The sequence below is a fragment of the Urocitellus parryii genome, chromosome 9, assembly GCF_045843805.1.
Source record: "Urocitellus parryii isolate mUroPar1 chromosome 9, mUroPar1.hap1, whole genome shotgun sequence".
Taxonomy (NCBI): Eukaryota; Metazoa; Chordata; class Mammalia; order Rodentia; family Sciuridae; genus Urocitellus; species Urocitellus parryii.
Genome location: NC_135539.1, coordinates 26742063 through 26754784, shown reverse-complemented (window position 1 = coordinate 26754784; position 12722 = coordinate 26742063). Strand labels below are relative to the sequence as shown.

General features: G+C 60.4%; 1 protein-coding gene across 4 annotated transcripts in view; it reads left to right on the top strand.

The window, feature by feature from the left end:
- Positions 1–12722, top strand: part of Gtf2ird1 (GTF2I repeat domain containing 1) — an 83061-nt gene that overhangs the window by 51626 nt on the left and 18713 nt on the right. The window contains exons 15-20 of one of the 4 annotated variants that reach the window (XM_026396931.2): positions 5944–5991; positions 6742–6807; positions 7832–8015; positions 10181–10230; positions 10410–10466; positions 11695–11778. In XM_026396931.2, the coding sequence (XP_026252716.2) occupies positions 5944–5991; positions 6742–6807; positions 7832–8015; positions 10181–10230; positions 10410–10466; positions 11695–11778 (489 nt within the window). Of the gene's footprint in view, positions 1–5943; positions 6016–6741; positions 6808–7831; positions 8016–10180; positions 10231–10409; positions 10467–11694; positions 11779–12722 lie in introns of all 4 variants that reach the window. The other 3 variants (XM_026396930.2, XM_026396933.2, XM_026396932.2) reach the window with 3 other exon arrangements.

Here is a 12722-nt window from a genome sequence, read left to right as displayed (position 1 = left end):
TCCCGGGCACCTTTAGAGGCCACCCAGTCAGGCTGAGACGCTCGGACCACGCATGACAGATGTATATGTTCAACTTTGAAATATCTGACATAATGGTGAGACCTTGAACCTGAGCCTGAGGACAGAGCTGACCTTACACAGAGTCCGAGGTGGTTTTGACAGTTTTTGTCTTTATTCGTTTGTTTTCTGTGGTTCTGGGAACTTGACCCAGGGCTGCTCTCTGAACTACACCCTGAGCACTTTTTTTTTTTTTTTTTTTTTTTTTTTTTTTGTGGTTGTAGATGGACAGCATATCTTTATTTTCTTTGTTTAGTTTTGTGTGGTGCTGAGGATGGGACCCAGTGCCCCACACGGGCTAGGCAAGTGCTCTGCCCCTGAGCTACAGCCCCAGCCCACCCTGAGCCCTTTTTATTTTTTACTTTGAGACAAGATCTCACCAAGTTGCTGAGGCTGACTTCAAAATTGTGATCTTCTGGCCTCAGCCTCCCAGATCATTGGGATTACAGGTGTGTGCCAGTGTGCCCAGCTGTATGTATATATATACATACATATATTTTTTTTAGCCACCCAAAACTGTTTTATTTATTTTTTTATTGATTTTTTAAAAAAATAAATGACAGCAGAATGCATTACAATTCTTACTACATATATGTAGCACAATTTTCCATATTTCTGATTGTATATAAAGTCTGTTGACACTGTGTTTATATTTTAAATAATTCTGTGGATGAAGCAGTTTCGTGGTGTGGAGTCTCCCCCGTGGCATCCTGTGGGGTGCAAGGTTTGGGGATTTGGAGCTTTTGGATTAGGAGTGTGTGACTGTGTGTGTCGGCTCCTGTCCGGGTCCTTCCAGGAAACCTGAAGCAGGTTTGGTTCATAAAGTCTTTCCTCTTTCTCTGGAAGCCTTATGTGGGTGACCCACTTGTTCACTCAACCGTTGCTTATTGAGTACCTACTACATACCAGGTCCTGTGCAGAGGACAGGGGACACAGCAATCAGACAGACAGAATCCCAGATAGCAAGTTACCTAGTAAGGCGAGGGGCAGATACCATGCGTCCCAGAGGGGCACAAAGCCAGACAGGCAAGTGTCAGGGGCAAGAGGCGGTAGTTGCTCTCAGATTAGGACTAGGGTTAGGTCAGAATGGAGCTCCCTGAGACATCAGAGCAAGACTGGAAGGAGGTCCCTGTGGATATCAGGAAGAGCTTCCCAGAGGGAACAGTGAGTGCAAAGGCCCTGAGGTACCTGTGCCCATCGTGTCCCCAAGAGCAAAGACCCAGCGAGCCGGAGCCAGGTGGGCAGGGTGTCGAGTCAGAAGTGATGGGTGGGTTTACCCAGAGCAAGAACCTCTAAGAAAGGATGGTGCTGAAATGGGTGGTATTACTGGGGGGTTAGTGGGTAGCAGAGCCCTTGTTCAGCATGCACCAGGCCCTGGGTTCTGTCCCCAGCACCAGAAAAAAAAGAGAGAGAAATGAATAGTGAGTACAATTGGTTTTTTGGTACCAGAGATTGAACCCAAGGGCACTCAACCACCGAGCCACATCCCCGGCCCTTTTTATATATTTTATTTAGAGACAGGGCCCTGCTAAGTTGCTTTGGGCCTCACTAAATTGCTGAGACTGGCCTTGAATTTACAATCCTCCTGCCTCAGCCTCCCGGGCTACTGGGATTACAGGCGTGTGCTGCCGCGCCCAGATAGCACAAAGAATTCTCAAAGCCCTAATATAATGGGGGGAAAAAATAAGTGAAGACGGAATCAAGACATTCTGGGAACATCAACCCAGTGTCGTGTGGTGCTGGGGCAGGGACGGGGCTACATCCAGCCAAAACAGAGCCGCACCCGGGCATCCCTTACCTGAAGTGCTGGGACAAGAAGTATTGCGGATTCTGCGTAATTTTCAGATTTGGGATATTAGCGCAGCACAGCGATCCCGGGGCTGGGCCCCTCCGCCCTGCACACAGCCTGAAGCATTCTTACACTGTTTTCTGGCTACTGGCCTTCTGGCCTGTCCCCTCAGGTGGACTTTTCTGCCCGGTGGCATCACGTCCACGCTCGAAAAGACTCCGCTTCTGGACCTTTTGGATTTGGGGTTTTCCGATTCAGGCTGCTCAGGCTGAAATGTGGCCCAGGGCCAGCGCTTCCCTCCGTCAGCAGGGCCCTGGGTTCCGTGCCCAAGAGCAGAGGAGGGGCTCAGCCTGCCTCTCCCTAGGGAGCAGCTAGGGCAAGAAGGCTGGAAGTGACACAGGGGACCACCCAGGCTCAGAGGTGGCGCCGGCTTGCATTTTGTGGGTGGAGGGTGGAGGGTGTGCAGGGCCTGGGGACAGCATCCCGGGCGCTGCTCTGCGTGTTCCGTTTCTTCTCTACCAAAAATGAACAGGTGACCGGAAAAAGAAATGGTGCACCCCGGGGGTGACACTGTGCTCACTGGGGACGGGTTAGGGTGGGACGTCTCTCCTCCTCGATGGCCATGGGCTGGCGGTGAGGGACAAGGGCCCGGGGAGGAGGAGTCTGGGAGATACGGAAGCCCAAACAGCAGAGAACGTCGGGGCATCTGCAGGGGAGGGCCTGGCTCTGAGGAGGTGCCCGCAGGTGACCCGTCCAGGGTCCTGCAGTGGCACGGCGACGGCGGAGGGCCGGCCTCTGGAGGGGGTGCATGTTACCAATGGGCCTGAGCCTTTCTTGGCTTGGGTCTGGAGCAGATCCCAGAAAGCGTCTCGAAGGGACCCCGAGTGGTATCACCAGGGGAGTTAGTGGACTCCAGGCAGAGCTGGGGAAGCCGGGTGGCTGGTGGACCCCAGCTCCCGGGAGAGGCTCCCATGGCCTCCCAGGGGCCGGGATCTGGCCTTCCCTGGAGAGGGTGCTGAGGCCCGCAGTGCAGGTTCCTCCAGGGCCTGGTTGAGCACCAGGGTCTTATTCTGGAACACGCGACAAGCGTGTTCTGAGGACAGCCTGGGATAGGCGCTCTGCCATGGTACACATTAGGGACTGCTCTTGACCTTGACCCCTGTGGCCACGAGGGCTGGGAGAAGCCGAGCCAGGAAGCAGCCCCAGCAGCCTTCCCCTCCAGGAGCTCCGGGTCCCTGGAGTCATGCTGAGGAGGACTGAGGGGTCCTGGCCGTTCTGTCCCACCTCAGTCCACAGGGAAGGCCTGCTCTGGGAAGGAGTGACCTCTGCAGAGGTCCCTCCCCGTGGCTGGGGACAAGCGCTTCCTTGCTCAGGGATCTGGACGGTGCTTCTGAAGTTCCACCACAGCCAGAGTAAGATGCCACAGCAAAGGAGAGCAACAAACGGGCACCCGAAAGGAGGCACCACAGGGGGACATGCGCTCTTGGAGACACTGGCATCCGAGCACCTGGGGATGGGAGGAGGCGAATTCCGCAAGATGGTTTTGGAGGAAACTCGTCACCTTGAAGAGCCATCAAAATGAGCATCCTCTGGTGGCTCCAGGAATCCAGTCCCAGGAAGTGACATCTACAGCCGTGGGCAGCGTTTTCACACAAAGGTGTCAGTGGCAGTGTTGATGGTGACAGTGACGTATGAGGAAAAGCCTGTCCAGCTGTCAGAGGACCATTAACAGTCCCCTGGTGGACACTGACACGGCCACTGCGAGCAGCCCCGGGAGCCCACTCAGTGCCTGTGGAGGGAGAGGAAGGGCCTCGTGGGTTTTCCTCGAAGGTTGCTCGGGCATCCCCACGCAGGAAGGAACAAGAGGTACTGGAACCGGACCACCCTGAGTCCAGGGCTCCCCTGCGCCTCTCCTTACCGCTGGGACATTTGAGTACCTTGGGAACGGAGGCAACAAGACTTGTCCAGGTGCAAGTTGGGCATGACCAGACTCGACAGCTGCCCGGGGTGGAGCCACGTGGGGACATCGGTAGACCCTGAGACAGAGCAAGCTGCCAGGGTAGCCTCGCCGCTGAGAGGTCACAGGACACCTGGCTGAGACCACAGAAGGCTGTGGGGGCTCTGCTGGGCAGAGCCCGATGCCTGCGGCCCCCGTAGAGACACTCAATGCCTTTCCCGAGGCAAAGCCCCCCTTTGGCTTGGCAGGGCAGACACGGTGTCAGCGAGGCTGATGGGCTCCCCTACCGCTTCCCTGAGCCTGAGCCCTGGACTGGAACCCAGGTTTGCAGTCCCTCCATTTCCAGAGCTCATTCCAAGGCGCCCCTTCAAAACTGACCACGACGGTCCACTTTCCGTCACCATAACAAGTACGTGAGATTGCTTGGGTGGTTCTGCACGCCCAGGCTCCTGGCTACTCGGGAGGCCAAGTTGGGAGGATCGTAGTTCACGGCCAGCCTGGGCAACTTACAGAGACCCTGTCTTAAAATAAACATCATGAAAGAGCTGAGGATTTAGCTTAGTAGCCAAGGCCCTGGGTCACTTGTGTGTCCTGGGGCCTCCAGGGCCACAGCCAAGCTTGGGTGGACTTGGGACTGTGGGTGTCGTGGGCCTCAGGGTGAGAGCAGCTGAGCAGGCGGGAGCCGGGACACTGTCCCTGAGAGCACTTCCCGGGGTGTCGTCTCCTGCAGCCAGAGTTGGCCCAGGCAGGGGCAGCTGGGCACAGCCCCCGCCTGCAGGGTGCCAGTTTCCTGGAGGAAGGTGCAGCCCTCAAACACAGCCTGGCCCTTCCACCTTTCTCGGCTGCTGACTGAGACAGACCAGACCCTCCAGAACCTTCTGGCGTGCTCTAGGCTCAGATTTGCTCAGTGGTCCAGGCAGTGTGCTCAGCCCCCTTGGTCAGTGGGGAGCAGGTCTTGACCTGCCCGCTCTCCCGGGATCCTCCTCCTCCTCCCCAAGGAGCGTCCTCCGGGCCAGGAGTCCTGAGGCTGTGCCTCCCTGAGTTCCCAGCCTGGCCCACCCCCCCAGCTCAGGTGCAGTGGTGGCTGCCAAGGGCCCCTGAGGGTGGGAGCAGCTTGTGCACCGCCGGCCACGCCATCCCCCACGTGATGACAGCCCTTCCAGCCCCCAGCTCGGCCCTGGAGAGGAGGCCAGGAGCCCAGCCTCCCAGCTTGTCCTCTGGGCCGCTCCCCTCTGCACACTGGTCCACCCCAGGTCCCCTCCCTCAGGAAGCCTCCTTCCCAGCCCCCCAGGGCCAGCAGGGGACCCTCACCCACGCCAACATGGCGCTCACCTCCGGCCCTCACTGATGATGGGCAGCGTCCAGGGACGAGGTGGGTCCCTTGCTGCATAGGGGTGAAGGGGACTTCCCTTCCGCCCTGAGGGTGCGGTGATGGCAGGTCCTAAAGCAAAATGACAGACGGGGAATAGGAGAAAGCCGCCCTCTTCAGAGGGACAGGGAGATGGGCTGTGCATACAGAGAGGAAGGGGTGGGCCAAGGCACAAGGGACACCCTGCGGCCCTCTGGCTCCCTGTGCCGTCCTCTCCTGCGGGCTGACCCGCCCTGTTGAATGAGATGGGGAGAGGCCCCAGAGGGTCCTCTGAGGAGTCAGCAGGGACGTTCGGAGGAAGCCCTGCCCTGCACTGCAGGAGAGAGGAACTGGAGGGACAGGGACAGAGACCTTGGGTCCAGGGTGCCCAGCGGGACAGGCGCTGCTTCCTGGGTCAGTTCCTGAGCCCCAGCAGCTGCAGGGCCGCCTTGTCAGGCCCCTGGGCCCCGCCTCCCCTCACTGTCCCTGTCTCATGCTGTCTCTGGCACACCAGGAGGATGGGACGTTTTTTCCTGTATATGCTCACCCCTGGGACACGGTGGCTCAGGGGTGGCCCCTGGGGATGCACGTCCAGCAGTCCCTGCCTCCCTTCTAAGGCTCCCTGAGTGGAGCAGGGCACTGGTCCCCTCTGGGGGTATCGTGACCTGCCTTTGGCCATGCAGGAACCAGGAGGTGACAGGCGCGGCTCCCCGTGTCCTCTTTGCTCTGATTTTTCTCTTTTGTCTGATTTTTTAGTATTATTATTTTATTTGTCTCTCTGTTCTCTTCTAGAGAAAGGCCCCAGCGAGGACCCGCGACCAGAAGAGAGGCCCGTGGAGGGTGAGGCCCTGTGCACCTCCCACGGTACCCATCCCCACGCGACCCCTCTCCTTCCCTTGTCCCTGGCTCTGCTCTGCACCCCATCTCTTGGACATCCCCCTTTGGGGGTGCTGGTGGGCTGAGCTCATAGACCTGCCCAGAGGCCCTCTGCTGCTTCCTGTAAGGGCAGTCAGGGTCATGGTCACAGTGTTCTTTCCCGAATTGCGCCACACACCGCCCTGAGGCTGGGCAGGGGGAGTGGGGTTCAGGCCTGAAATCACCGGTTTGGCTTTGAGGCCGGTAGACACTGAGGGAAGGCAGCTGAGATGGGGCAGGACAGGAGGGAGGCCACAGGGAGAGGGGTCTGTTTTATCTCTGGGGTGCCTGCCCGTGGAGTGGGTGAGTGACAGAAGCCTCAGTCCCCAAACCCAGCCTGGCTGGGGAGCCCTGAAGTAGCCACAGAGGCCCACTGCCCCCTGGTGGCGTCGGGCTCAAATTGCAGGCTTACTCCACACAGTGCCCAGCTGGTCTCTCGCTGCGCTGCCTCCCTAGAGAGGCCCAGTGCTGTTCCTAGTCCACTCGGGCTGATTTCGCCATCAGGTGGGCAAGCTCAGGAGTGGACCCGCTGCCCAGGAGCAACCACTTCTGAGCACATAGATTGCCCGCCCCACCCCCACTTCCCTGCTCCAGGGTCCCCGCAGGGTGGCGCCTGGTGACTGCAGAGCTGGGGCAGAGGCAGTGAGGCTCATGAAGCTCCTCTCCCCCCTGCAGACAGCCCCGGGGACGTCATCCGGCCACTGCGGAAACAGGTGGAGCTGCTCTTCAACTCTCGATATGGTGAGCAAGGGTGAGCGAGGGCGGCCAGGCTGGGACCTGCCACCGAGAGGGGCCACCTGCCATGTCCCCATCTCCAGATATCCCACCCTCTGCCATGCTGCCCATTGGCCTGGTGGCTGACCCCTGTCCTCATGGACAGACCCTCCTCAAGTGCTCCAAGGGGCTCACAGCAAGAACCTGCCCCGCTGCTGCCCGGGAGGCGGGCGGGGAGAAGGCACCTCTCTGTCCAGCTCCACCAGGCACTGGGCGAGTGGCTGCTTCACATCCACACAACAGCCCTGTGTCCCGAGATCCATTTCACAGATGGAAAAATGAGGCCAGGCAGTGGTGCACCTTTTCAGAGGCACGTGGCTTGGGCCTGAGGTCCAGCTCATTCTGTTTATTTTTTTCTTTTGTACCAGGGATTGAACCCAGGGGCGCTTACTCACTGAGCCACAGCCCCAGCCTGTTTTTTATTTAGAGACAGGGTCTCACTGAGTTTCTTAGGGCCTCACTAAGTTGCTGAGGCTGGTCTCAAACTTGCGATCCTCCTGCCTCATCCTCCTGAGCCACTGGGACTGCAGGCCTACACCACGGCGCCCGGCTCTAGCTCATTCCTAGCTTGGTGTTTGGCCACACGAGTTTGGGGTTTTGGGCCTCAGGGAGACCCTGAGGAGGGCCCCACTGGAAGCACAAAGACCAGTGGACTTGGGTGCATTCGACCCCAAATCTTAGAAGCCAGTGGGGGCCTCTGCACAGCCTGGTATGAGGCCTGGTCCCCGCCATGTACTCTGGGGGTTCCCTGGCTTGGGCGCATGTCACTGTCCCTGCTGCTCTGGCCTCAGACAAGCCATGTTCCTTTGCAGCCCCAGGCCCCTGACCTGCAGGCCAGGGTGCTGCTCCTCCCCCGGGCAGGTCCACAGGGTCACTGAGCGCTGGGCTAAAGGGCTCTGGCCACCGGCGCCCCCCACAGGCGTGGGGGACAGGGGCTGAGGCTCGTGGCCCTGTGGCCCTGGGTGCCCCTACAGCAGCCGTGTCTCTGCAGCCAAGGCCATTGGCATCTCGGAGCCCGTCAAGGTGCCCTACTCCAAGTTCCTGATGCACCCCGAGGAGCTGTTTGTGGTGGGGCTGCCTGAAGGCATCTCCCTCCGCAGGCCCAACTGCTTCGGGATCGCCAAGCTCCGCAAGATTCTGGAGGCCAGCAACAGCATCCAGTTCGTCATCAAGAGGTAAGGCCTCCTGTGCCCGGGGACACCACCCGGCACCCAGCGCCCAGCAGCAGTACCAAGCACCTCCCTCTGCAGATTGGCAAAGACTCCCCCCTTTGTTTTCAAACAAGTGGTCATTAAAGGCGTTAAAGGGGTCCAGCCATCATCGGGCAGGCACCAGGTGCCCCCGCCCAGCCTGTTGCTGTGGCCAGACTGACCCCTGTCCCAGCCTCAGGCAGGCAGGCCCAGGTGGCCCAGCTGGGGACGGGAATGTGCCTGCTGGCTTACCCGCCCTCTGGGACAAGGGGGCATTGCTGTGTGTCAGGGTTGGAGAGTCTGGTGTCTTCTGGGTCCTGTGCCTCGGGCACCCCATTTTTGTCTGCAAAGCACCCACCAATTCGTCCTGTGTCCCTGCAGGGGTCAGTGTCCCTCTGGAAGGGGCAGTGGCTGCTACAGAGTGAGCGGGGGTGGGGGGGAGGTCCCTGTCCCTCCTGGGTGTTGTTCAGGCTGGTTTGGCAGAGTGGTGAGGGGAGTCCCGAGGCCGAGTTCGCAGGCAGCGGGGCCCTGGCCGGGAGCCTCGGCCTCATTCACGTCAAATGGCAGGCTGGGGGCCTTGGGCAGGGTCCTGTGGGGCTGGGGTCCACCCAGCTGGGCGCTTCAGAAGATGCAAGCAGCAGACATGGGGTCCTGACCTTCAGCCAAAGTCCTGAGCACCCACAGGTGCTGGCCACAACCCAGCAGGGACAGCCACCAACTCCTGCCAGCCAGTGGCCTATCCACTGCCAAACCACGGCCTAAGCCTGGCGCAGTAGCGCACACCTATAATCCCAGCAGCTCAGGACGCTGAGGCCTCAGCAAAAGGAGGCCCCAAGCAACTCAGTGAGACCCTGTCTCTTAGTAAAATATAAAACAGGGCCGGAGGTGTGGCTCAGTGGCTGAGTGACCCTGGGTTCAATCCCCAGTACCCCAAAACCCCTAGCATAGTGCCAGGCAAAGCTGAATACAGGGAAGGGGTGTGGCTCAGGGTGGGAGGCAGAGGGGACCTGGGAACCCTCCAGGTAGGCAGCCTGGGGCAGAGACCTGACGTGTTGCTGGAGGGGTGGGGGCCTTCCGGGAGGGAAGGCGGCTGGGGAACGGACTCGCAGGCCAGAGGCAGGCAGAAGAGGTTGTGGGTGCCGCTCGGTGGTGCAGCGCCCTGGCTTCAGTCCCCAGTGCTGCACAGAATAAAAATAAACAGGAGAAAATTAAGAAGAAAAATCCTGACTGGGGAGGTGGCAAACGCCTGGATTCCAGTGGCTAGGAGGCTGCGGCGGGAGGATAACAGCTTAGCAGCCTCTCAGAAGATAAGGGGCTGGGATGGAGCTCAGCGGTGGAGCTTGAGTAACCTGCCTGTGGCCTGCCCGCCCTCTGTTTGGAAAGGGAGGCCGCTTAGCTGGTGGCTGTGCAGGCTGGAGAGGCAGCCTTCTGGGGTTAAGGCCGCCCTCAGTCCTTGGGGCCTCTGGCAGGTTGCTCAGCTGCTTGGTGGGGACCCAGGTGGCCCTGGCCCAGGAACCCTGGCCAGCGGCCATCTCCCTGAGGCCCCCGGAGCCATCAGTCTCCCCCTGAAGAGAAGAGGCCCCAGTGGAGGGCCCTCTCCAGCTCCCTAGGCTGCAGTCCTCATTCCTACCAGCCCTGGCCCCGAGAGCCCAGGTGTGTGATGGACACTGGCCGGTGCCCAGGAGGTGCCCACGGCCAGAGGGTGCCAAATCCTCACTCCTGGGCACCCCTGTGGCAGAAAGCAGGCAGGTCCTACCCTGACACGTCCCTGCACCACCAGGCCCCGTCCCCAGCCCTGCCCGCAATCCCGCGGTGCCCAAAGCCCACCCTCCATGCAGGCCAGCTGGGCTGGACCCAGGCTGTGCTGGACTCCCACATTGGGCATCAGAACCCCCCACCCCGGCTGCTTGCTCCAGCCCTTGGCTGTGGCGATTAAGTGACGTCCTGGATCCCCCAGGTGAGGGTGTCACCCACCAGGGCAGGACCCTAGAGGGTCTTGTCCCCCACTGGCTCCTCAGTGCCTGGCGTGGCCCCCAGATCACCCATAGGTCAGCAGGACCCAGTGCACAGATGTGGAGACCGAGGCCCAGGGAGGGTGGGCTGCCCTGGGTGCGGGGGGCCCGGGTGACGGCTGTGCTTGTGTCTTCCAGGCCTGAGCTGCTCACGGAGGGCGTCAAGGAGCCTGTGGTGGACAGCCAAGGTACCCGTCCTGGGCGAGGCGCGGGCTGTGTGGGTGGGCCCAAGCCTCTGCCAGGCCACCTCCTGCTTCCTCTGTCCCGTCCTCCTCCCCGGGACCCCCCATGGGGCTTGCCCTGCTGGCAGTGCCACCTCAGGTCCCAGAGCCTTCTCCTCACCCTGGCTTCTCTCCCCCGCCCCCAGAGAGGGACCCCGGGGACCCCCTTGTGGACGAGAGCCTGAAGAGACAGGGCTTTCAAGGTAAGGTTGAGGTCAGCTGGCCAGGCACCGTGACCTTGACCGGGTGGGGGGCTAGGCTGGGGGACCAAGCGAGCCGGGCTGGCCTCTGGGCCAGACTGTCACCTGCCAGCTCCAGCTAGATTCCGCAGGCAGGTCTGGGGAAGGCCAGGCACAGGGTGCATGGTGGCCACCCCTGGCTGGGCCCGAGCCACTGCCCCGTCCCCAGCGGTCACCATGTCCTCCAGGCTTTGAAGTAGGGAGAGGTTCCAAGATAGGGAGGCCCCCCTGGAGGAGGAGGGCTGGGCCGGGCTGGGCCTCAGCATGAGGAAGGAGGGCCAGGGTGGCCGGGGCACTGGCACAAAGGCTCAGGTAGGGCCATGGGAGCCGAAAGGGGCCAGGGTCCTGGGGAGACAGGCCGTGACCCAGGGAGGCCCAGCCTGAGGGGGGCCCATCCCTGCCATGGTGACAATGGCTGGAAATCGCTGTCCACATCCCTGTGTCCAAGCAACTCCAAGGAACTAGCAGTGTGGCTGTGAGTCCCCAGGGGTGGGTGTCCCCAGGTGACCTGGTGTGGTCTCCATGCCTCTGAGCAGCGAGTGGTCAGCGGGGTCAGTGCTGATGGGGCGGGGGCAGGGAGGCCCAGATCACAGGGATGCTGCTTGTTGCCCTGGTCACTGCCTACCAGAGCATCTGGGACATTCTGTGACAAGGGGATCTCGTGTTCTTGCCTCACCCCTTGGCCCCACACTGAACCTGGCCAGGGTCCCCCCAAGCACAGAGGTCCCTTCTTTGTCCTCCCCACACCCCGCCACTCTGTACCTGCTGGCACAGGGAGGTCCTCCAGGGACACTGCAGGGAGTGAATGGTCACCAGGGTCGCCAGGCGGCCTCCTGCCTCTTGGGCCCCGTCCCACACCAGTCAGGGGTCTTGAGTCAGCTGAGCTCGTGTCCCCTCCCGTCTGCGCGCGGGAGAGGAGACCCGGAACCCACCTCTGGCGTGTTTATGTGTTTGGTTTTTCAAATGTCAGCAATTAGCTAATCTCCGGCTTCGCTGCTGTTGTCCCAACAGCCTGCGTCCTCGGAGCACTCGCGTCGCCACCAAGGCGCTAATGCCAAGGGCTCCCGGGCGCTCCCGAGGACCTGCTAATGGCCCTGGAAGCAGCGCCCCTAATTAGAAAATCGCATTCCTTAAACGCCGCCAAGTGCCTTCCCTCCAGCAGCCTCAATCCATAATTGTCTTTGCTTTGCAGAAAATTTCGACGCCAGGCTCTCGCGGATCGACATCGCCAACACGCTGCGGGAGCAAGTGCAGGACCTGTTCAACAAGAAGTACGGTGAGCGCCCCAGCCCCGCCTGCACCGGACAGTGAGGGATGGACAGTGAGGAACCGACAAGAGCTCTGCAGAAAAAGCAGGCTGCTCAAGAGAACGGGTGCTCACCTTAGGCTGGGTACAGCTCATGAAAGGGGCGCAGCTCAGGGGCTAGCACTTGCCATGTGCACAAGGCCTGGGCCTGGGCTTGACTCCCAGCACCTCACACATGCGGAAACGCACGCATGCACGCACACACGCAGACCCGCCCAAGTTCAAGTGGAAAGCCACAGGCTCCAGTTCTGCATGGAGAAGTATCAGTGCAACATTAAGAGGAGCGTGTGACGCGGGAGAAGTATTGGTGCAGCTGTCTATGGACAGTACAGCTGGCCATTGGTCATGCCATAGGAAGTACAGTGGGAGGGTAGCCTTCAGCTGGATTCAGCAGCTCAGGCATGCCCTAGCTGTCTGTTTCTGTGGTGTGGACGTAGCCTCAGGCCGGCAGAATGGCTACAGCAGCTCCAGGCATCTATTCTGCATGCTTGGGAAGGAGAGGGCTGGGTCTTCCTTGTTTCTCAGGGAACTAGGTCATTTATTTCCTAGAATTCCCTGAAAGCCCTCCCCTTGTTTCTCATTGGTCCCTTTTGAGTCACATGTCTGTTCCTTACCCAATTTCTGCGTCAGGGACATGGTCAGTGCCCCTTGACCCAGGCACGGGTTACCTGACCTGTCATTGTGGAGAGGGGGAAGGCAGATGGTGTGGACACTCCAGCTGTTAGCCAGGGAGAAGGGGCTGAGCCTAACCCAGGAGGGAAGTCGGGACACAGGTGACGGGCTCCCCTTAGGGGAGGAGATTGAAGGGCGAGGCACGCTCGGGCAGTTGACGAAGGAGTCTGCTGTCGAAAAGCGGCCTCTGGGACGGCCTAGGAGCCACCCATGGGCAGTGAAGCCCTCTGTGTGACACCGCA